The following is a 24,514-nucleotide window of genomic DNA, read 5'->3' on the forward strand; positions in this document are numbered from 1 at the left end:
TCACGATATCATATGAGGGATGTCGTAGTGGAGGGCTCCAGAAATTTTGACCATATGGTGTTCTTTAACGTGCCCCTAAATTTAGATGCACGGGCCTCGAGCATTTCGCCTCCATCGGCATGCGGCCGCCGTGGCTGGGATTCGATCCCGCGACCTTCAGGTGGCGATTCGAAGTGACGCTACCGGCCTACCGGTACTGAAGAATGGCGGAAGGTGCGCGCTGACGGCCTAGTCGTTGAGCAAGAGATGTTTATATTGCCAAAAGACAATGTGACGTTGCATTTGCCGGCGAAAAAAAAGCAACGACCTGCGCTAGCGCTGAGAAGGCGACTGCAGTGCCACCACGTTGGAATCGCAGATCGGGGCTAACGTGAAGCGGCGGGCCAGTTTGCACACCTTTCATATCTGTCTACTATTACCAGGGGCAACAACGGCAACAACCTCGCAAACACTACTCTTCGCGATGGCGGACAGTGCAAATGAGGCGATTGCGGATAATCCGTTTAAGTGCCTGCTCGGCGAAATCAGCGAAGAACAATGGAAGGTGTTCAAGGCGCTTAGGAAACATGTGAGTGTTATATTAGCGCGCGCACTTGCTCTTCTTTTCAATGTGTCCGGTTTTCATTGGCTGAAACACGTTTATCGCACGGCGCCCTGAAACCTCAAAAGTTTTTTTTTATCTTCCAATCAAAGTGTGCGCGCATGACGCGAGTGGTTGAGCGCATTCTGGCACTTACGCGAGCATAGCCATATGCCGACGCGTTTTACCCTCATGTCAATTTCCCCATGACAGACGACCGTGCTCACCGCTATCATATAGCACCGTGAGTGCCTTGTTTTACTGAAAGGAACACAGGTTCACGAAATGAAGAGTTCAGTCTTTGCGGGTTTGACTGCTGCGTCCTTCGCAGTTTCAAATACGTGACATGTGGTGGAGGTGCTTAGGCGTTTGTCTTGACACCCCCGACAAGCCGTGAACAAAGCCAGCAGCATGAAGGCACCGACGCCAAGCTAACTACAGACTGCAAGGACTACGACAAGAATACGGACCTCTTCCCGGCAAGGCCAAAAAGATTATGGCCAGAACAGCAGCAATGCCGACAGCCCCAGTGGCACCTACACCAATCCCGCTATAGCAGCCCAGGGAGCCACCAACCGTCAATAGATCGGCATGTGGAAACACGGAAAACTGTCTGGAAATATAAGGCTGCGTTGTCACGTTCATCAGGTCGGACGTCGACGAAAAGCTGCGCCACCTTTATTGAAGACGGTGTCGAATACGGTTCCGGTGTACACTGTGGAAGTGTTTTTTTTTTTTTTTTTTCTGCCATGCAGACCCTGTTATGTAAAGAAATTTCGCTTTCTTTCAGAGGCCATGGCAATCGAACAAGGTGTTAGAAATGCATACCAAGCAATACAAACACTGTATTGCTTGGTATTGCTGTGTTTCTTGCTCACAGCAAGCTTTGGGTTAGCTAAAGACTAGTGACCGATGGCCTGCTTGAAACCGTTGGAGCGATTGTATGGTAGGAGCTGTGAGAGTTGACAGACTTACCCTGCAACTTTTGTTATCCTGCAAGAATATCCATGGCATGTAATGATCAGTATGGACTTCTTCAGCCACCATGGTGTAATCATCAAGTTCAACGTAACGTCCAATTTGAAAATGCTGTTCACTGACCAAGCATTACCACCAAGTAGGACCCTCACTTATCATGCCTTTAAAATACATGAAGATAACACCACTATCCTGCTGCGAAGAAGATTCATTATCTTCAGGAGAGTACTGAACTAGGCTGGTTGGCGCATGGTGAAGCATAAAAAACAGCACAACAATGAGACTTACTGAAGACTGCAGACACACTGCCGGTCATCTTCACTAGGTTTCGTTGTGCTGTTTGTTCTGCTTTGTGATTATCTTCGATGGCATCCAAATGGCCACAGATACAAAAACCATTGTCTGTAGGTCATAGAATGTGTTGCTTGACCGTACAGTTGGCATTGGAAAAGGAGTCCTGAATCTGCTAAGCAAAAGAACAAGTGGTAGTGACTAATTTCATCCAGGAATATAAGCTCACTAGCGAGAGCACAAACATTGCATAGTTGAAAGAATTTGCACCAGTTAGCAATACCTTTGTTCTCTCATATGCTGCTGAATCAGCAACTTCTGTACAACTCCCTGGACCATGTTTTGATATTCTGTGCCTCCCCAGACATAAACGAGAGTGGTTGCTTCAACGCTGTCAAGAACTGCTTCTTGTGACCTTCAAGTATCTGACAAAAACCCATTGCCAAACATCGTATGATAACCAAAGAATGCGCTTGACCAGTCCGTAGGAGCCCGTACCGACTCTAAAGAGGAACGAGAAGCTACAACGTTCCAGTCAACGAACTGTCACGACAATATCATCCAGCCATCCTTGAGTTCTTGGGCATCTTTGGTAGCCTTAGTAAAGAAGAAGAATGGAATTCTGCACCAATGATTGCCGCCTGAACAAAATCGTAACGAAGGATGTATATGCCCTCCCGTGGATTGACAATGCATTAAAGCAGGTGTGTAATGCACACTGGCCAATCATAGTGCTTCCCAATCATGTCTCCCAGCATGGTGACTGAACATTGGGAACTTGAAGCGAAGTTTGCGTGGGAAAGAAAGTCTGGCATGTAGCTGCATCTTTCGTAATGCCCCTGGCTGGTGGTTTCTTGAGATTGAATTTTCTTAGGGTTGGCACATCGCGCAAGCTGCAGGTTTAGACTCAGAGGAGAGGCACCTCGATCCCCACAACATCAAATTCAAATGTGAAGTGCCGCAGGTGAAAGCATTTCAAGAACTGCAATGTCTGCACTTGCCGCCTTTTCTGACATACTTCGATGGAGACACTGATACCATAATCAACACTGATGTAAGCAGCATAGGACTTGGCAGTGTGCTTGTACAGAGGACAGACTGACTGAAAAGGGTCATCACAAATGACAGTGAATCCTTATCAAAGGTTGAAGCAAATTATTTCATGTAAAAAAAGGGGTTTCTTGCCATTATTTAGGCTGCGTGAATGTTTTCCCGTTACCTTTATGGCAGAACCTTCAGTGTTCTAAATGACTGCCATGCCTTGTTTCAGCTGCTAATCTTAAAAGACCATTGCATGCTGTAGTCTCAGACTCCAGGACTTGGACATCACCGTGGTGTACGACTGGAAAGACTTTGATGCTGACTGCTTGTCCCACACCCTCATTGTTGAGAGGATGATGACACTTTGGGAAGTGTAAGCATGGATGACTTTGCCAAACAGCAGTGGACCAACGAAGAACTGAGGAGCCTTGTGGAATACTTAATGGGGTACTGACACAAAAATTTTCAGTTGTCATCTTTTTGCATCAAATGAAAGGCCAAGTCCTCCAGAGCCTAGAAAATGTACTGGTAAGTGTGAGTGCACGCTAAAAAATTAAATACAAGGCATTTTTAAGAGATAGTTTTGGTTCCTACCTTACCTTGACGTCGTGGCACGACATGAGGTTCTCGTGACGTGCTCACGCAAGATTTCTGACATTTTCACAGCTGCTCCACTTCGTGGCTCCATGGGTGATGCACAAGTGGCTATTTTGTATGTTTTGGTGCCTGACTTCATCACAACTTGCCATGCTGGTGCATGAAGTCACCATAATTGATACTGCAATGACAGCGCTTGTGTTTGCCTGTATACAAATCTCCTGTATACAGGAGATTGATATGGCGGAGTAAAGTCAGCCCTGGAATTAAGAGGCAAGGCTATTGTTCTTCCTAAGGTATTCAGGCATGGTGTCTTCATTGCAGAACGGAGGCCTCATAAATAAGAGCTTCTTGCCAGTCCACACCAACTATCTTCTCTTTGTGCCTCAACACTTTTACCATACATTCTGCGAACCCTTCATGATTACCCAATTGCTGAGCACCTCAGTTTGTTACGTGCACTTGCAAGGATTCATGAGCAGTATTACTACTGAACACCGATGTTGCTCATGCTGTTGTTATCAGCAGTATCAGTGATGCAAGACATGCCATCAAGGCCAATGGGATTCTTACAGCTGGGCAAACCATCTTGCTGACCATTCTGGCATATCGGGATGGATCTACCGCGGCAGTTTCCGATGTTAATATATATGCTAATAAGTGGATCATCATGCCTACAGACTGCCGTATCCACTATACCGAAACGAAGCACCTGCCCAACGGCAGTGCCACCGAGCTAGAGAATTTCTCGGTAGAGGAGGTACTGCTTTGGTGCTGTGCTTCAGAAATCCACTCTACCGATAGAGGCATGGCTTGTACGGTAGAGCTTACACAAGCAATTTGACAATACAGCCAGGTCTACACATCTACATATAATGTTGACACGAGACAACCACCTACCACCCACTTGTAAAGTGTCTAAATAAAACAATTACTGACATGCTAGCAACATACATCGACATCGAGCACAAGTTGGATGCCATCCTTTCATATGTAACATTCACTTACGACACAGTGGTGCAAGAAACTAATGACTTTGTTCAAGCTGGTTTACGGAAAGACTGACCACTTCGCTTGACATGATGCTGCTGTATATCAGCAATCAGAACAACGTAGACTTAACTGCCTACCTCCGACATGCTGGAGAAGCAAGACAACTTGCCCACCTGTGCAGCAACAACCAGCAGAGGGACTGACATCTATTTCAGCAACCTTTGATGACTCGAAACATGGTTTCCAGGTCACTATGTTCGGGTATGGACACCGATGCGCTTATGTGGAATCAATGGGAAACTTTTAAGATGATACTTCTGCAGAAGTATCATGCGCAGAGGACCACTTCCATGCACTAGACTATGAGGTTGTGCCTGACAGCATTACACAATCACGGCAATGTTGCACATGTCCAGAGGTCATCGGTGTTGTATTCCTTAACCCATTATAAGCTTGCTAGAATACCTTCAGACTATTTCTTGCTTCCTTTGTTGCTTTTCTGTGTTACGTGCACTTTTTGCTTTTGTATTTTGTTTGAAGCATTGAGATGATGCTTTTTGAGAGGGATGTCATTAACACACGTACTTGTTTTTCTTTTCTTTGTGTCTGTGTTTTACTGCATGAAACTGCTACATGTATTATTGCTCAGTGCAGGCTGTGCCTGAATGTATTAGAACTAAGAATGCACGAATATTTGAAGCTTAGAATATTTTTACACCCCTAATTTGGTATTCGATTCGATTCGCAAAGCACTTCTACTCTTCAAAATATTTGACCCACACAAAAGTATCATAACAAACCAGCACAATGGATTGCATACCGATGCTAAATATTATGAAATTGGATACCCAAATAGACAAATTAATTTCAGTTGCCACATCCCCCCCTCCTGCCTATAGCAGTATTTACATGGGGGAAAAGCGAGGGTTGTGGATCACATGACGCAACATCATGGATTAGCAAGTGGGTCCGTACCCACTCGCTAATCTTTCACGTCATTGTCACATGATCCACAATCTCCGCTTATTCCCTGAGGTTTTCTCCCCCGTGCAAATACCCCATATAGCACTTTTGCAAATGTTGTGCCAGTATTCAAGTGGAGTGGCCAGAACATGGCATTGTGTATAAAGGTCTAAATTATGCTGAACGAAATCACCGAAATACGTGAGGAGCGATTGCAAAATTCAGAAGAAATGTCTAAAAAAACTCGACATCATTCCACTCGGTGAACATGGGTGACCGGCAGAGCGGGCGGGTGCGAAATATCCGTTGGCTGTTGTCTAAGGGATGCGTAAATATAGAGTATTATTGTGAACCCTTCCCTAGAACACTGTTCTCGGGTGGCACCAGCATTCAGTGGCCCCTTGAGCATCTTAATCAGGCCCTTGAAGGGCGCGTGGCAAAACATATTTAGCTTCAAATTTTCACAAAACCAGAGTATTCCTGTCGGGTGCTGTTCTCCATGACAGCTTTACACGCTATCCTGCAGAGGGCTTTTATTCCACCACCTTGGTATGACAATGGTCAGCAGGTGCACCGCAGCAGCTACCAGTGGCGAGACGGCAACCACGTTTGTCTTTAGTCCACACATTGGTATATGCACGCAGTGTTCCTCGGGGAACTAGAGTATAAGAGCTCCGCTGTTATAAGGAAACCCAGCATTACTATTGGTTATTCTGAGATGACGCATCTGGAGTGAACATCGTGCCGATCAGTTGTTGTTGCTCCTCCCAATTGAGAAAGCATGCTTAGAAGATTAAACTATAGTGAAAAGATTAACGCATTACCATCAGTGTGTCCAGTGAGCAGCTGTCCGAAGGAATGGTAACATCCACAACAATGTTGCTGCTTCCCGAACATACCCAGCAGCCATTCATCCTTCGTGACAACAATAAATAACAGCATATGTGGTACTCTCAAAAATCACTGTTGTACAGTGCGTAAATTCGCTGTATATTATTTGCTCTACAGCAAACTTACTTTGTCATGAGAAGTACTTGTGGTTGGGCTAGTCGGTTCATTGTTGGCACTGACCATAAAACTATGGCCCTTTGACGATAGCACTGACATTGCTCTTTCCCCCTCCTTTTTTCATTGTTTTACGCTGAGGGACCATGGTTAGTGCCTGTTACTTTTTTATGTATGCTTGGTGAAAAAAAAAATTTTTTGCTAACGCTGGTAGTTGCTCTATTCATATTTGAAGATATTCGACAAATATTCGATTCCATTCCCACATGCTCGACATTATTTGAATTTGCTTCGTAGTTGAAAATTTTGGTATTTGCAAACTTCTGGCTAGAACCTTCTTTAGTGATCTCAAATGTTCTAATCGGATTATGCACACAATGTGGGCAATTGAGTACGTTCAGGAACTAACATGAGGACTAGTGATAATGCTGCAATGTATGATGGTGCATGTAAAATTATGATGAATTTTACCAGCAGATCACATTCTTCACAATTGTCCATCATGCTTGCTGCTATTGTTGTACTGTGTGCACTTTGTTTTACTGGGCACTGGTTTGCCCATTAAGGAGTTGAATATTTACTGGTTTTAGTGCTCGGTTCCTTGCAGTCACAAGTATGAAAGAATGGGGTGAGTTTGCTGACATATTGTTTTGTTCGTCCATCACAGCAAGGTGACCTTGTCGAAGATGACGATTCCCCACTGGATTCGGCAAGCAGTGACATTGATGCCCCTCAGGAGGCCACAGCGGTGAGCTTTGCAATAGGCGTTGCTTCTCCGTGCTAACATCTATAGCTGGTACATGCAATGTCGCAGCAAAAATGATGCTTTCACGAGCCACAGTGCACCACATACGAAGCAACCTGTGGAAAAGAAAAGCCCCGCATGTGCTAAGAGAAAAGCAGAGTAGATCAGACGCTTCCGAAAGTGGAGCTTCAAATATTCAAGAATCCGGTTTATAAAAGAGAGGGGTGTTGTCTGTTTGCAGCTCAACACAAGCAAGCTTGTCATCATATTCAGTAAAAAAAGAAAAAGCAATTAGAATACTGGTGCTCTGAGCTTTCAAGCACGTGCTTAAAGGGACTCTAAAGAGAAAACTGGCTTTTTTCTTATTAGTAAATCGCTCTTTCACAATACTAAAAGCATCACTCTTGCCACGGGGAGAAACATGGAAAAATAAAGAAAATGTAAGTGGTGACTCCACCTTGGAAATTTCTGCACCAGCTTGCTGTGACATCATAGATTTTGATTTTTGGGTATCTGTTGGGGCCTACATAGTTCTTAATCAGTAAACATTATGTACAGTACGGTCCACTCTTAGAGGGAACACGCGAGCGCACGGCCGGCGGTCCGCGGAGCGCTGTCTGCTGGCGACATTTGGAAACTCTGAGCATGCGCGTAGAATTACAAGGGTGGTTTGTGTCCCGCGTCGTCTGCTACTTCTTCGCCCCAGCGTTCGGCGCGCGCTAGCGAAATTCTATATTTCTATGGTTGGAAGGACAAGACTGCTATGACCTCTGCATCGGGCATAAACTTGCTTGTCTGTTATAAAAAGCGGCCGGCTGGTGCGAGCAGCATGTTGAAAGCTTACCACTAACTTCTCGGTGAGCACTTACAAGAATAGACTGTTGGGCTAGTTGGCAATTCATTATGGGGGAAACGGCGCAAGAAAACAACGTTGACAAAGGGTGAGCAGAACAGCACAAGCGCATGTGCTTGTGCACAAGCGTATGCGCTTGTGGTTTTCTGTTCTCCTTTTGTCGACGTTGTTTTTTTTTATTTTTGCGCAGTTTCCCTCATAATGAGAACTTACACTAGGTTACGCAAGCGACAGGCTTGGTTATCGCTTTCACAGAATGCCACAGCTGGGGGCCCCAGTGGAAACTCGGCCGCTGCGGCCGCGAATCGCATCGCATCAAAACTGGCGAGAAACCAGAACAACAAACACCTTTTTTTTCTGCCTGCAGATTCACCGAAAAGAAAGAATTCCGCCAAACATGCGCGAATCTCTCTGCATTGCACGAATCCCGCGCAACATGCACCCTACGCATCACAAGCAGAGAAGACAGGCCCGAGTGAATGTTCTACGGCGAAATCACAGCCATGATCCGGACGCCAGATATACAGATGCAGCCAAATATCGCGACAGAAACGCCTACGCTTTGAGCGTCATATATTCTCGGGGCGTAGAGCTCGCATCTGCCACAATTCACGCCCGAAACCCAGAAACTGCAGAAGAGGCGGCAATCGCATTAGCAACCACCACGTGCTTGGATGCAGCTGTCGTCTTCACAGATTCGCAAGCAGTCATATGAAACTACACCAAAGGTCGTGTGTCTGTACAAGCACTGAAGATATTGAAGCGCCGAAGCACTCCGATGCCGTACACCTGTGTGACATGGGTTCCTGGGCACGAGGGGCTGGAGGGGAACGAGGCGGCACACGCCGCAGCCCGCGATCACGTCTTCCGGGCTATCCCCTCCCACTCTCCAGACGCCGGGACTGCGTCCGCGGAGGCTGAGCCCGTACCCATCACATACTCTGCAATATTGCAACATCAAAGGCTGGAATGCAGAGAGTACCCCCCACCACATTTAAAGCTCAACAAAGAGGACAGCACCATACTCAGAAGACTGCAGAGCAACTCTTACACCCACGGTATACTGATGCACAGAGTGTACCCAACGTTGATTGACTACCTCTGCCCAATTTGCGGCGTACCTGACACCTTGGCCCACATGATCCTCGCCTGCCCGTGCAGCATACAGACAGACGCAACGCCTTCGCCGAATGCCAGTAACGCCGCTCAAGAAAACGAGGACCTTCTCGAAACATGGGAGGCCAAGCTCGCCTCAGAGGACCTGGACCAACAATGACGTCTCGTCGCCAGGGCCAAAGAGGCAGCGAAGGCCAGAGGGTTCCTGGAATGAGGAGACCTCCCACCTAGGGTAGACGCGGGACTAGCACCGCGACACCGTTTCGTGCAATAAACGTTTATTCCTCCTCCACCTGCAGATTACCCGACCAGGCGCAGGTAGAGTGGCGGCTACATGAATCGCACCACTGAAAAACGAAAGCGCTGTCCAGCGCTCGCCAAGCGCAGGGGCGGAAAGTAGCAGACGAACAGCGGCAAACGCCGCCCTTACGCCTTTATGCGCGTGTGCCGTGTTTACAAATCTCGCCGCCAGTTTGCGCCACACGGGCCGCCGGCCACGCGATCGCGTGTTCCCTCTAACAGTGGACCGCACTGTACATTGTCATCTGAGGGGGCCAGAGACCTAACGTACGGAATTCTTGGACATTTTGTTGAGCCAATGTGGCTTAAATAGGAAAAGGCACATCGAAATCCATTTTGTCACGTTGAATTTCATGCGCATATTCCGGCGTGAAATTAGAAAAATGAAACAATGACCACTATTTTTTTTAATAATTAAAAGAACCTATATAAATGCTCATTAATGACAATAAGATGCTCAAAGAATAATTTATCAGTAAACTGATTCATTGTTTCATTAACTGTCCCTTTAGGTGGGGAGGCACGAAACGATTTTGAGAGATCATCTCAAGATGCATGAAGCTAACCCCAAGGTCAAAGTCACTCTCTTGAAGGCTTTTTGTTTTATTGTCGAGGGCTTCAAAGAGACATTTAGAACTACAATATGAACAGATTCCGAGACCACTGCGCACTTTATGCAAGGTTGTGCCACTATTTCCACTGCTTGGTAGAGAATGTGAGAGACAGCTCTAGTAATCTTCACTCCGCGAACTTATTTCTGATTAAGAAACAATGTACCATTTCTGAAAATCGGTAAGTAGGCTTTTGTGCAAGTTTTGTTTTCCATCTAAAAACTCATTCACAGCCTGCTTTGTGGGGGGTGCTCCCCCTGTAAAGTTGTATTTGCCTCACGGCACCCACGTATCTGGTGGAGTAGCTGGCGCAGTTGCCGTCAAGCGAGAGTTAATGCTGGGCTCTCGTTGTGGTGCCAGTGCTGCCACCCGGTGGCAGTGTTACATGGAGTCATGAGGAACAGAGCTCTTTCTCTTTGGGGCTTGGCACTGTTGGTCGACAGTCGTCTCTTGTGGGGAGGTTCGCGAGGTAATTCAGTAGCTCATTCCCGCAATCTCCCGTGGCGAGTTGAACGTCGGCGACGTCGCATTTGGGGTACATTGTGTGTTTTATATTGGCATTCTAGTGTGTTATTTGTCATGTTACTGTGGTTATTTGTAAGATTCAGCTTGCGGGCTCGCTGTTGTGTAAAAAAAGCAAAGAAATGCCTATGTGTTCGTTACATTACGGTGTGTACTGTGTCCGTTTGTTCCATGAGCAGCTCTCTAGACCTTGCAGCTGTCTGCACCCCAACTGCCTTGCCTTCCCTGTGACGGTGCATTAGCACAACAAAGGCTCTTCAAATGCATTTCAGTAGGACAGATAACTGGGCAAGTTGGTATGGATCCATAATTTAAACTTTTTTAGCGCGCACAAAAGACAAGGACAAGCAAGAGACACACGAGCGCCAACTCTCAACTGTTTATTTTTTCAAAGGAACGATACATATAAATACCCAAAAACCAGCATAGAGCATGTGCGGCGCAAGTCATGTGACACACTGTCAGAAGGGCTAAACAGAATTTAAAAAAACAAACTCTTTATCAACGAGGAGGCATGGCGTACCTGCAGTAACTTTTGAAAAGCCTTAGTTCTGTGTACGTTCACTGGGATGGAAAGAGGGAAGTGCACTTGAAGCAAAGAGAACCAGTCTCTGAATGAGAGTTCTTGGTTGGCTAACAAACCTTGCAGGGATGCCCACTTTTAGATTTTTGGAAATGGTTCATTCGCTAGCACTTGCAAGCCAAATCCATGACTTTACCTTAATAAAGGGAAAGATGAGTGATTTGAAGAAGTGTTGGGATAGGTCGGTAGATTTCTCAAAGCACAAGGGCATTTTGAAAAGCAATGAGGGATGAGAAGATGCTTCAAGGTGTGAAAAGGCAAGAGAAGCCAGAGCACACCAACAAATGCTCTTTTTGCAGTCAGTTCAGGCACAATGTGAAAGCAAGTTTCGCAGATTGCCCAGATATATGCACACATTTCCATATATCCATATAAATAAGTTAACAATATTTAATTGTCTTATGTTAATGTCGCACTATATTCAACTGCATAATCACACCTTTGTTATTAAATTGTATGTGATGCAATATCTCAAAAAGAAAAGTAGCATGTGCAAACAAAAAGAAATAAAAATTTCTGATGGCCAAATTTAAGCGCACTCATGCGGAAGCCCAATTCTCATAAGATTCCACCATTCATTACATCATCATGGGCAGAAATAGCACTCTCCATGTGCGTGTTCAGTGTGGATTGAGATGCACACTGAACTGCACATGCACAACACTGATTGTTTGTCTGTAGTCTCATGTCATCCACAATCAAGGCCTGCAGGGTTGGCACACCGATTTCTGGCAAAGACAACCTCACTTCTCCTAGTACACATTGCGCTTGCTAGGCACAGTAGTTTGTAAAAACATTTTAAATTCATTATTTTCCTCTGGCTTTTTCCTTAAAATAAGGTTGTGTCCACAAATTTCAGCACCCAAGCTCTGATTTGGGCTTTAAATCTTGGTAGCAAAAGCTTTGTTCAGTGTCCCTTTAAGCTTTTGTAGCAGGGATTTAGCTTTTGCAACAAAGACAGAGTGACGTTAATCAGCTTCTACAAGCCTTCACACCTTGTGAGTGTAGTACACAGTACTGTAACAGTGCTGTGAGATGACGTTCAAGGACTTGTGCTCTCTTGCAGGAGAAAACTGACGCGCCGGATGCCGAGGAGCTGCGTTCCATGCTCACCACCAAGTACATAAATGGTGAGCTCTGCCCATGGTGCCCACCTTTTCCTAGGGCCTTCACGTGTTTTTTCGTAGCATGTAAACTTGTTGTGCCCAGCAGCAAGCTGCTTTGAGCTACTTAAATAAGGTTCAGTGGAAGGTGGAAGTTTGATGTGACGAAAAACCCTTGAACACGGGGTGTCGCTGGAGCCAACTCTTGGACAAGTCTTCTTCTAGGCAACAACTGCTGCTGCCTTAGTGCGCGTGCGAGTAGTAGGCTTCGTGCCCTCTCCGTGTGAAAATGAGGGAGAAAAAAGGGGAAGACACAGGGGGATACACCCTTTTCATAATTGTCAAGCTAGCTTTCCTGACATGTAGTTTATCCAACTAATGTCGGCTAGCCACTTAGTATTGCAAACAGTGTGTGCAAGAGCAGTTTGATAGTTCTATCATGCGTTAAACATATAATCAGCTCTCTTGATATTGTAGCGATGCTGAAGCACAGAGACTAGTCAAACAAACGTATTTATTAAGGGCGAACCTGTGCCCACAACTCTAAGTGACTGCGGTCGTAAAAACTGCGACTCAGTCAAACACCATAGAGGTCATCCCGCTGTCTTCCTCTTTCTCTTCATCCGAAGTCCCGAGCGCGTGGCGCATGCGAGCTGTGTCCGACCAGGTGTGCGTGCCATGATGGTCTTTGCACGGCAACGACAATACGGCGCGCATGCGTGTCCTGTATGCGCGGGAATGGCCGCGTTATTTGAATGCGGCCAAGATGTCGCGGCAATATGAACACACATAATAGACGAGCCGTAGCATGTGCAATTAGGACCTCGTCTCCACTTAAAGGACGACCACTGCCGCCATTAGCTTGGCGGATTTGCAGCGCGGGGAAGTGCACTTGTGGATTATGAATAGGGTCTTTGGGTGAATAAAAGGAAAGAGGAAGCACATGTGTTTCAGAAGGATCGGAGAGACCGCAGGACCGATACGTCTTCGGTTTATTGGTGTCAGAATGAGAAGCATAAAGAAATACAGAGCATGTCCCGGCCACCTCTTCTTCTTCGCCTCCACCTCCATCTTCAATCTGTTTTCCACATCTTCCCGCCGGCCAGATTCAGCCGAAGCAGCCTTTGAGCGAATACAACAGTTGAATCGGTCTCATGACTAGTTTACTTTCAGATGTCCGAAGCAAGCATGTCCTCACCAGTCCATCCTTGCCTGGGAAAATATTTTCAACCTTGCACAGTTTTCACTGCGTTCTTTAACGCGCTTCTCCAAGCAGAAGCTCATCTCCTTCTTGATAAGTTGTGTGACCAGCTGTTTTTCTGCCAGCACACTTTAGCTCCCTTAAATACTCTTGTTTCCATGTGATCCACCATGTTATCATTGCCTCTTTTCTTTTACTCCAGTAATTCAGCAAACTGTATTCACCAGGTTTGCTGTCTTCTTGCTTGTTAATTACTTGCTTGCCTCCTATAACATCCACTCGTGTAATGGGTTGTAGCTCGTTGGGATCGTCATACACGTAAGTAAGAGGCCGGCTGTTAATCACTCCTTCTGCTTCAACAACCACAGTCCGTAGTTCTTCATCCAAAAGTCGAGCTCCTATAGTATTTGTCATTGACGTCTTAAAGGGACTGTCTACCGTCCTTCATCGCTTGTCTGTTTTGTACAGCAATAGAAAGCGTACCGTCTGAAGTGTCCAACCTTGCAGCGGTTTCTCTGGAAAGTGAGTAGAAGTTTTTAAAACAGAATTTTTCGATCTGCGTTCGGTCTTCTTCCATTGGCATGAAACATGCCCGCAACACTGGTTGGTGGACGCGATGACTGATTGTAGTGCCGGTAAAAATTAAAACCGAAAGCACATGTGATTTCTGTAGGATTACTTTATTTTCGCTGAACACTATTGCAATGAATGTAACAGTCGTTTTCAGCACGCTAGCAGTTAAATTAAGCCTTATTATACGATTACAGAACACTTATTTTGCTGTAATTGCAGTCTGTGTGTTTATTTTAGCACTGCTGCCGCAATCCAAGCTAAGTCGATTCATCAAAAAGAGACAATAAATGCGCACCTTCACAGCGCAGCACATGTAAGACATCCTAATAACAATGCAGCGGCACAATACGACCAGCGCGGAGAGCCGCATGGCATAGCACATGAGTTGAAGCAGACGAAATCGAAGACGGTGCCGCAAGCAGCACCACCGGGCGCCTTTTTGTATGCGTGAGAAAAAAAAGCAAAAGATTACTCTCTGACGCAACCGAAAGGTGCCTCAAGTGCGTAAAATACAATTTCAAGTTATACATGTTTGTTTTTAAGCAAAATGAGTCTACCTGCGAGGATTTCTTGTCATACCAGTAGATTGAGCCACATCGCCGTTAAGTGACGCTAGCGGTCATTCTTTCACGATTTTCAACATCAAATTAAAAATATAATTCCTTTTTTATGGGGCAAACGCATGCTCGTTGCTGCCGATGTGACGAACGATCTTCTCATTTTCACCACAATCAGAAAAAATTTTCCGAGTGGTAGACAGTCCCTTTAAAGCTTCTGATGAGTCTTTCATCAAACCCTCCCCACCATGGAGCTAACTCTGCAGTGAACTTCCATTTTACTTGCAGGTTGCTGGTATACTGTTGCACCCTTTCGTTTTCCATCTTTAAAATTTTTTTTTATCTTTTTCTCGGATTTCTTGAACGCTCTTGCATTGTCACTATGAATTTTAGGAGTTGACTCGCCAGGTTCTTAAGCTGGGGCAATGTCCCATGTCATAAGCGTAACCATAGTTCCAGGGGCGTAGCCAAGGGGGGGGGGGGTTCAACCCCCCCCCCCCTTATATATACAGGCACACATACAAACGCACACACGAACATACATAAAGTATGGCTGAACCCCCCCCCCCCCCCCCCCCCCCCCCCGAAAAAAATTTCTGGCTACGCCTCTGCTTAGTTGGCACAGCTCGTGCGAAAGAGAAGTCTTCTTCCTCTTGCTCTTCGAGCGCCTTGATGATGACATTAACGCAGGCAAAACCACATTCCCTCGATTTCCTGGCCCACACGTTCGGCCACAGCTGCAAGGTCTGCGACCGTTTGTGGTTCGACAACAACCTGACCACAATCGCTACTATAAAAACGTGTGACGTCTTTATGTGACAGTAGAGGAATTGTATGGAGCATTCACGGTTTACCCGATAATCTCGGAGCCAGCTCCTCAATCATTAATCACTTCGTGGATATGGCGTGATTTTTTTACACAATCCTCTTTTAGCTACGAATCTTCCGAATGCTCGTATAAATGTTTCCGATGACATCCTCTTGACCAACTCCAGTTGTACAGCTCTTGCTACTGCACACATACATACCACAGTGTAGAACTTCGTAATTTTGCTGCCCTTCTCCTCTCGAGCATTCAGCGGTCGAGCAAAGTCTATACCAACTATGTCAAATGGCCTCGTCTTCGTCACTTTGTCAGCTGGGAGTGGTGCCGTTTCTTGTGTCATTGGTCAGGAATTAAACCTCCTACACGTGATGCATTTCTTTATACAGTATAACCTCGTTACAATGAATCTGTTTACAACAGACATTCGGATATTACATACCAATTTGCGGTGTTATGCCGACCTCCGTATTTGTTCCATTGACTGATCTTCGTTTACAACGGATTCTGGTACAACGGACATTCGGATATAATTGACTAAAATGTCAGGCCAGCAAGGTGGTCAGGACTCCTTTAGAGTGAACTTTTCTACCACGGACATAGCAAATTCAATAACTTCCGACTTCAAACATCGCTAAACATACTTTCGGGACGAGAACAGCGAAAGCCTGTAGCGACAAAAAATCGGCGCGCAGTGTGCTTGGTGTTGGGCTTTGGGACGCTGATGTACGAAATTGCTAGCCGCTGCCACCGCTTCTCCGAGCGGTCGCTGCGCGGCGAGCTTGCCCAGGGGATCCGCTGCCGATGCGCAAAATGCCCATCCGCGGTTCTGAGGAGCCAGCGGACGATACGATTCGTTGCTTGCGACGAAGGACATTGCGGCTTCTTCGTTTTCGCATGTCCGTAAGCGCGATGTTCTTGCCCGCAAAGTTCGGATTTGTCTCGCACATCGGCACCGTGTGCGGGGTTAGGCCTAGCTACGACATCGAGTAGAAAGCTCGGTTGCGATGTGCATGGCCGCGGTGCCCGATATTTCAAAGTACGTCATGCTTGATTGCGAGTACAAAGAGTTGTCCCGCGGTGGTCTTCGTCATAAGCTCCGAAGTGCTGATAAGAAGAACCTCTAACAGCACGTCTGCGATGTTCTACGCACGTCTGCGATGTTCGTGACGAGCGCGGCGCGCTGTCGTTATCTGATGATTGAGCTTCTGCTTGCAGCTGCCAAACTAGCGTTCTAAATTATTCGCAACTTTCACGTAACGTTGCGCCACCGAGCAGTGGCCGCCGGAAGCTCTGTTGAGATTATTGAAATGTTGGACCCGCTGGAGTCAGCGAATGCTGCCACTTGTTTTGTCTCGTTTGAGGTTGTTTTGCGACGGTGTGCATGGTCTCAATATTAGCTTGACACTTTCTGTTCCTCAATGTGAGCGGAAAATAAAAAGAAAAAGGCAACTGATTTTACTGCGGGCCTCGATGCTCACAGCATACAGCGGGAGGAAAAGCAAAAGCCTCCCCTTCAGATTAGCGCCTGGGAAAAGCGATGAGTGGTTAAGGGGGTTAAAAAGCAAATAACGAAGGCCCATGAATGTATGCAGAATCCCATTTTGTGTCCGAGTATATACCTACTACCTCATATCACCTTTCTCTCGCTTCGTTCCTCCGTTCGGCACAGTCGCTGTGCAGACAGTACCAGAACTCATAAGGAATGTGTTCCGCCTGTGCGGTTCCAAAGTCTGGTTTCAAAGCGTCCATCGCACCATTCCACGTTTGAAGTAGCTGTGAAGTGCCTCCGTGACCTTCACATTTCCAGCACTTTTTGTTCGGCATTACTTGCTGATGGCGCTGTTTTTTCGTCCCAGTTCCATACGATGTTACTGTTGCACTTCTCATAAACACCAAAAGCATAGGATGATAACAGAAACGTCACATCTTAAACGTGAAAATTGCGTCTTGCCGCTGGTATCATTCGCTGCTTGTCGACCTATTGTGGCATTCCACTGTTTTTCAGCGAAAGCTGTTATGAGATCATTTCACCGGCCGTTTTTGGCGCCGTAGTTGTCCGCCGCCGCCGCCGCCGGTGTCCGTAACCAGTATCGCTCGAAATAAGAAAAAAAACGAAATAAGAAAAAAACTCCAGGATGGAACGAGGTTCGAACCTGGGCCCTCTGCGTGGGAGCCCAGTATTCAACCTCTGAGCCATGCCGGTGCTTGAAACTGCTTTGCAAAAAGGTCCTGTACAGGCTTCATGTCGGGAAGGAACCACATTAGCATATGCAATATAGCGTGGTAGAAGAGTAAAATAAGCACCAAGCATCGCACAACACGAATTCTGTAACCAGGCGTCACACAATGCGAATTGCGCAACGAGTAGGTTGTTGAATGCTTCCAACCCATTACAAAGAGCTCTGCCATAATTCTTCATCGTCATCAGGCACAGCATCAATAAAGTGCGCATAATGCCTTACATGCGTTTAGCAGGTACCAACGCTGTCCGTAGAATGACAAAAAATGGCACAGTGCCTGCTGCCCTACTTCTCAGTAAAATTACAATGATTTATAGCGTAGTGGGTTCCTCGCAAGTGCACTTCTATTGGTTGCCAAGGAAGCCCATAAGCGCATGATCCATTTCCTCGGGGTCTTACTAAAGTTCTTCACCCTCCCCCCCCTTCTCTCTCCCACGTCAACGTATGTTATACAGCATGACGGGAGAGGGAAATAGTGACCGGGCGTCACCCAATGCAAATTGCAATACTGGTGGGCCGTTTAAAGCTTCCAACCCATTACAAAGAGCTGAGCCATAATTCTTCTTCGTCATTAGTCGTCGCGTCAACAAAGTTCACATAATGCCTTACAGACGTGTAGCTGGCGCCTCGCTTCTCCGCAGAATGACAAATAATGGCTTAGAAGGTGCTTCCCAACTTCACAAAAATTGTGATTTATGGCGTAGTGGGTACCTTTCTAGTGTACTTGTATTGTAGCCCCAAGAGAGGTTACAACGGGCTCTAGAAACTCCGCTCTTCCAGCTTTCGCTGTGACTGTGCTGCGGTTTCAGCGCAGGCCTGGCGTTTTTTTGTTTTTTCTCTTTTTACCAAGAAAGCACAATAAAACCATATGTCCTATAATCGCACATGCCTCAAGTGGTTCTTGTGCTTCGGTCTTGAAGGGCAACACATTTTTTTTCGTTTACTTACATTGCTTCGTGCTTTGAAGTGAGCTGAGCAAGCTACGCGGCAGAATGCAACTGCGAGCAAAAATGAGATAAAGCACGTCTCCGAGATTGTCTGATATTACTGAGAGATCTTTACTGAGACTCCTACTCTCATATATTGTGCTAACAACACAGCGGGGGTTGCAACGCGCGATTAAGCGCCGCAAGCCGCAAGCACGCTATGAGTGTGTTTGCTTTATTTACAATTGTGTGGATATTTATCTTCCTAATGAGGTTCCAATTACGTGCCCGACATTCCTTTACTGATTATATGTCACTGCAACCCTGCTTTCACAAAAACATAAATCGGAGTGCAACCGAAGCGCAAGGAACTGAACTCTTCGCCAAACGTGTACATTCCTAAACCATCTGCAGTGGGCCGATAATCTCAACAACCGGCATGTTGGATGTACAGTCGCGCCACCTATAGGCCGTGAAAGTTGCGAATCGTCAACCCGTGAACACAGAATGAGTGCGAACGCGTCACTAAGTAGCGCGCTTTTCGACAGCCACGACCTCGCAACGCACAAGCAGCAGACGACGATCCCGAAGCGAGCATCAAGGCAGAAGCAGCCAATCGGAGGCCTTGAATTAAACTTCAAACATGTGCTTTTTGTATGCTTGTTACAGTATGGAAGAGCTAGCTGAAATGGAGAACTTGAACATGGAGAAATGCTCTTTACGACAAACCCAAAATGGTGGCGCCCAGTTGCGCCGTTGTCGAGCTATAATTTTGAAAAACTCTTTATTTTTTTGCTATTTCCGCAATATTCGCCAAGTCGGCAGATGCAAAAAAAAAAATTTTATAGCAGTTCTACGTAGTTTTCAGGGAGGATATTTTGGAATCAGATAGAAAATGGGCTACAGAAACTGAAAATGCGATTTTCCAAAAATCACATTTTTTTTTGGTCCCCCGTTAAAAATAAGACCATGTTTTTGACTCTTAATTCTCTCCGGTTATGACAGACCCATTCAGCGTTTACATAAAAGTCTGTTGTAAAGTACTTGGATTTTACATACTCCCTTTACAACAGACCAAAATCCTCTTCACTGTGAAGGTCTGTTGTAGTGAGGTTATACTTAATGTATTTTACCATCTGTCGGCCACGAAAAATCCAAAACTTCCTTAAATGCGTCAGTGTTGACGCGACACCACCATGCATGGTTGATGCGCATGAAGTAGTAAGAGTTCTGACAAGCACCTCTCTCTTAGCAAAACAATAGGGTGCTTTTCATAAAAGCTTAAATCACTCCATTTAAGCCTCCCTTAGGACACCATGATTGTCACCGAAGATGTATGGTGAGGTGTAGTGCATCTGAAACACCTTCACTCCCGCTGCAAGGCTTCTTTCTTCTGGTTCATCATTATGCTTCCTCTGCAGTCTTCCTTGTAATGTTCAGTCAGCTCACAGAAAATGCATTTTTTCGTTGAGGTGCTTTGAAGCGTACATGTTCTTGTCCCTCTCGTACAACATGGTGACTGGTCCTCGGCAGGTTTATCCTCATGTGTTTCTTCTCTGCTGCTGATGTTTAAAAACTCCTTAATTCTTTTCAAACCACCCGTGCCCTCTCTTGATGCTGAGTCTGGCTCCGTCATTGCTGGTTTGTTGTCGGCACCTTTCTTCATTTCTTTCATTTTCATCTTAAAGGAGTACTGACACAATTTTGAAGTGCAGCAAAACGGACGTTTTTGGTTTCCTTGGCATGTAGTGTTAACGCTCTCCCTGCACCGCATCCGGGAAACACGTATAAATATTTAAGTTTGATTTTAAAGTTTTCATCTCCCAGTATCTGCAAGGCAGCTTCACCGCATGGAGAGCCCTATGACGTTTCAAGTCAGCTCACTTGGTTTGCGAAATCTGGGTTCTGCATGCAGCCTAAATCACAGAAATCGCTGTCGGAGGCACTGGACGACAGTTCACTCATCATGAACCACGTTCGACTGACAGCAAAGGACAGCAGGTGCATATTTCGTGGGTTGCAGTCTGCCCGTGACGTCACGGGCAGACTTGACACGTCACTATGAAGCCGCCCTCTCGAAACCGAAACCGAAACTGCTGGTTGAAAGAAGCGGTAATAGAAATATATGCAATGCATCCCCAGGCACCATGACACTCTTTTTAGGGTTCTCGACACCCGTGCTTTCATTTAGAGCAACAACCCGAAAAATTTTAAAATTCATGTCAGTACTCCTTTAATCCTCATGTCCACCAGTAGCGCAGATTTCACGACAGGCGTTATCACTGTGGCGTAACTGTCCATTTCCACTCCTAACGACTGCAACACCCGTGTATTTACTTGTAACTTTTGGAATAGTTTATTCAATCCATCCACATCTCTGGAACTCTTCACTGCTTCTACATTTGCTCTTATATGTATGTCTCTCTTAAATTGTCTTTTCGCCCAAACATTTCTTTCAGAAGAGTGACTGCATGCTCGTAATTCTCAGCAGAGAACTATAAACCATCTACTAGAGAAGCAGCCTCTCCGCTGAGTGACGCCAAAAGATAATTAGATTTCTGACTCTTCAGCATGTTCGATCTGTTGTGCACCAATGTCTTGAACTGATGCCAAAACCTAGGCCATACTGTTCTTTTCCCATCAAACTTGATCATTTCAAAATGTGGCAACTTAACAAGCTCTTGCATGCTCTCGTAGTTAGTTGTGTTGCTTGCTCCAACTCTCATTATCGCTCCTCTAGTTTTGTCATTGCTGCGACAATCTTTATCTCATATTGCAAAATGCTTTCAAATTCTGCCTCTGCGTCTTCCTGTTCGATGAGTGATTCAATCTGTTCGTTAGCTTGGTTTAATGCCTGTGACACGCTCTTCATCTGGTTTAGAAGCGTCATTAGTTGCGCTCGATCTGCTTCTGCTGTCTTATCAGTTTTGCTTGTAAGCGTTGTCACATTTGCTTGAAGTGTCTTCCGCTTCTTCTACATGACTTCTCTATTCATGCTTAAAATCGTGTTGAAAGAGCCCTTGCCTGTGTAGCGGCATGGCCAACGGTCATCGGTCGTGGTCCTTCCCGTGACGGTTTGGTGTTGGGCCAGACACCGCTGCTCCGTTCTTCAACCTGTTGTTGCGTACTGGGTTGGAGTGTTCATGTCTGTCTTCAGGTTTCCTGGTCACGGCACCATGTTTCAGAAGGACCAGAGAGACTGCAGAACCGATAAGTCTTCGGTTTATTGTCGTCAGGACGAGAAACATAAAAAGATATAGAGCGTGCCCTTGGCCACTTCTTCTTCGCCTCCAGCTGCATCTTTAATCTGTTTTCTACAACATCAGTGAAAAAGACATGGCTGACCCCTTGTCATAGGAATCGGTATAACACGAAAGTGAAACATGTCTTCACAAACGTAGTTGAGCATTTGCTGTGCATTGTTTCAGCACGAGGGCGAAGGAATGAATGCTATAGCAACAATTTCTAATGTCACACAAAGAACGGCAAGCAGCTCGAAACTTGCAGCGCGCTCTAAAGCAGAAAGGACGCGCGAAAAGAACATACACAGGACGAGCATGAACTAACAACTGTCACAATTGTTACTTCTTTCTTTGTGAACAGCGCGCTCCTTTCGGAAACGCAGCCGCTGCAGCGAGTGATGTGACCTTCGTGCTCTCTGTAACGTCAACGGAAACTTGCGGTGAAAGCACAGGATGTACAAACCGCCCCCATGGCGAGATAAGCCCACGCGCACGGAGACACCACCTGTAGAGGCACGATCGCATCGCGGTGCGCCGGGCGACAACCTTTAATAAAGCGCGCCCTCCGCGCTCTTCGCGCCATCTCACTAGTGATAACAAGAACACGCTGAAGCCACCGAGGTCCGAGTACCGCCGACGGCAAATGATGTATATAGATAGCTCGCCGTTAGTAAGCTGAAGAGCGTACGCTCTGTGGCCGAGTGGCTTTGCGCCACATGCTGCAGAGCGAGGGGTCGTAGGTTTGACTCCCGGCGACTGAACTTTTTCTTCTAGTTTCTTTCTTTGCCATCTCTTAGTGTATATTTTTCACCGTCATATCCGTGACGGAAATATGTCAGTGGAGCCATGGTGGACCCTGGCATAAAACACTTTTGTGTTAAAAGAGAAAAAAAGAGAAGTGCAGAAAAGAAAGTTCTATCAGTAAAACAAAAAAAAAGAGAAAAGGAAAAGAAAAAGGAAATACAAACACAAAGCGATGGAGGGTATCCGTGTCAAAAGAGTAGAAGGGGAATTCGATGAATCATGGTTGTCAAAAGTAAGTACCTGCTAAATATGATAATTTTATGGTGGTCAGAATGGCTAGAAATTCTTAGAAGAAACGCTTAAGTCTCGCTCGTTGTTGTTGTGTATCTAATTTCACCACCATGAAATATCTTTTTCACCATCGTGAAATTCTCTATGAAAATTCTATGAAAAAGATTTTTCGTCACTTTGAGCTATCTTGTGGCTTACAGCCATTTTGACTTGAAAAGTAAGGTACAGATAAAGCACCTGAAGAAGTGTTGCTTACTGTTCCAAGGTGTTCTGCTTATGTAGCCCTTGCTTAAAGTTCACAGCCAATGTAACTAATATACTGAAGCAAAGCATTTGTTGGGCTAGTCGGTTCATAGATTCAGCAAAGTTTTAAACTGTGCAAAGATGACAGGACGACCTGTCTACTTGTTTTCGTCCTGTCTACTTGGCGCAGTTTAAAACCTTGCTGAATCTATGAATTGACTAGGCCAACAACATGCCTCGCATGTTGTTCTATATACTTGTTCTATCCCAGTCTGTTTTCTACATCCCAAAAACAAGGAACAAGCTGCTATTACTTATGTAAACCTGATCACCTTGTCAAAGTGCCAGTTGAGCATTGTGGCCTGCTACCTCGAATGGAGGATTGTACCTCCTGAGACTTTTGAGATTTTTTTCTTTCCAAGATTTTCGGAAATCCTGAGACTTTCCGGCACACAGAAACCTTCCTGGGGCCACGCATGCAGAATCTGCATGAAGTCAGAAGCCTGGAGGAGGGTGAGGCTCTGACTGGCTGAAGGTTGTCGTCTATGAGGGACAGGATGAGTGGTTCACTGTGAGACGACTTCAGGAGTACATAAGACTGTCTGAGAAAATGACAGAGTTTGTTTGGCAAAGAACGTGCCTTACTCTCCCATTCATTTGACGGGCTTCCATGTTGGAGAGTACAGTCACAATCCCGGGCAACGTAAACCTCTTGGAGGACATCAAAGACACTCTGGAAAAGGGACCGAAGTTCTGCTTCGAACCTTCGACTCTTCATTCCGAGCTACTGGCGACAGTGCAGTGTGTGGGCACACATGCTCCTGATCAGTCCAGGGTATGTGCCATGGGACTGCCTTCTACGTCATGTGAGTCACCTCACTTCTATGAAAGCCCTGGTCAAGAAAGTGGTTTCATACCTCAAGGAAAGCAACCTGACCATTTAGGAAGCAGACAAGAAGGGCGCTTCGTTGTCATGCGACAAGAAGGGTCGCTTCTCTGTCATGCCGCAAGGAATGTTTGAAGGCAAAGCCCAGAAGGCTGTTCTAAAGCTCTTCAAACCTGTTGATTTCCAGGCAAAGTTCCAGAGGAAAGAAGCCATTAACTGGCTACAAGGCGTGGCAATGTCTGTCTCTAAAGCTGACATATATTCGTTAGAAATTATCTTTACTGGAAAAACCCACAAGGTGGATTGCCCACTCTGCACGATCGTTTTGAAGAGGAACAGCCGGCAGTGTGCCATCGGTTCTTTCCTGAAGCAGCTGCTCAAGAAGATTGTATGTCATGACCCTTATGTTATTCGTAGCTCTAAAGACTGTGCAGATGCTGGAAAAAGGACTGCCCCGCATTACCACGGCCTTTTTCGTAGACGTGGAAGATCTGTTCTATTCTA

At 45.9% G+C, this 24,514-nt stretch overlaps 1 protein-coding gene across 2 annotated transcripts in view; it reads left to right on the forward strand.

Annotated features, from left to right (window-relative positions):
* The first annotated feature begins 359 nt into the window (after positions 1-359).
* Positions 360-24,514, forward strand: part of LOC119390964 (general transcription factor 3C polypeptide 3) — a 156,634-nt gene continuing 132,479 nt past the window's right edge. For both annotated transcript variants that reach the window (XM_037658677.2, XM_037658678.2), the window contains exons 1-3: positions 360-568; positions 7,116-7,196; positions 12,245-12,308. In XM_037658677.2, coding sequence (XP_037514605.1) covers positions 464-568; positions 7,116-7,196; positions 12,245-12,308 — 250 coding nt within the window. In that variant the 5' untranslated portion in view covers positions 360-463. The remainder of the gene's footprint in view (positions 569-7,115; positions 7,197-12,244; positions 12,309-24,514) is intronic.

This window comes from Rhipicephalus sanguineus, chromosome 4 (genome assembly GCF_013339695.2).
Source record: "Rhipicephalus sanguineus isolate Rsan-2018 chromosome 4, BIME_Rsan_1.4, whole genome shotgun sequence".
Lineage (NCBI taxonomy): Eukaryota > Metazoa > Arthropoda > Arachnida > Ixodida > Ixodidae > Rhipicephalus > Rhipicephalus sanguineus.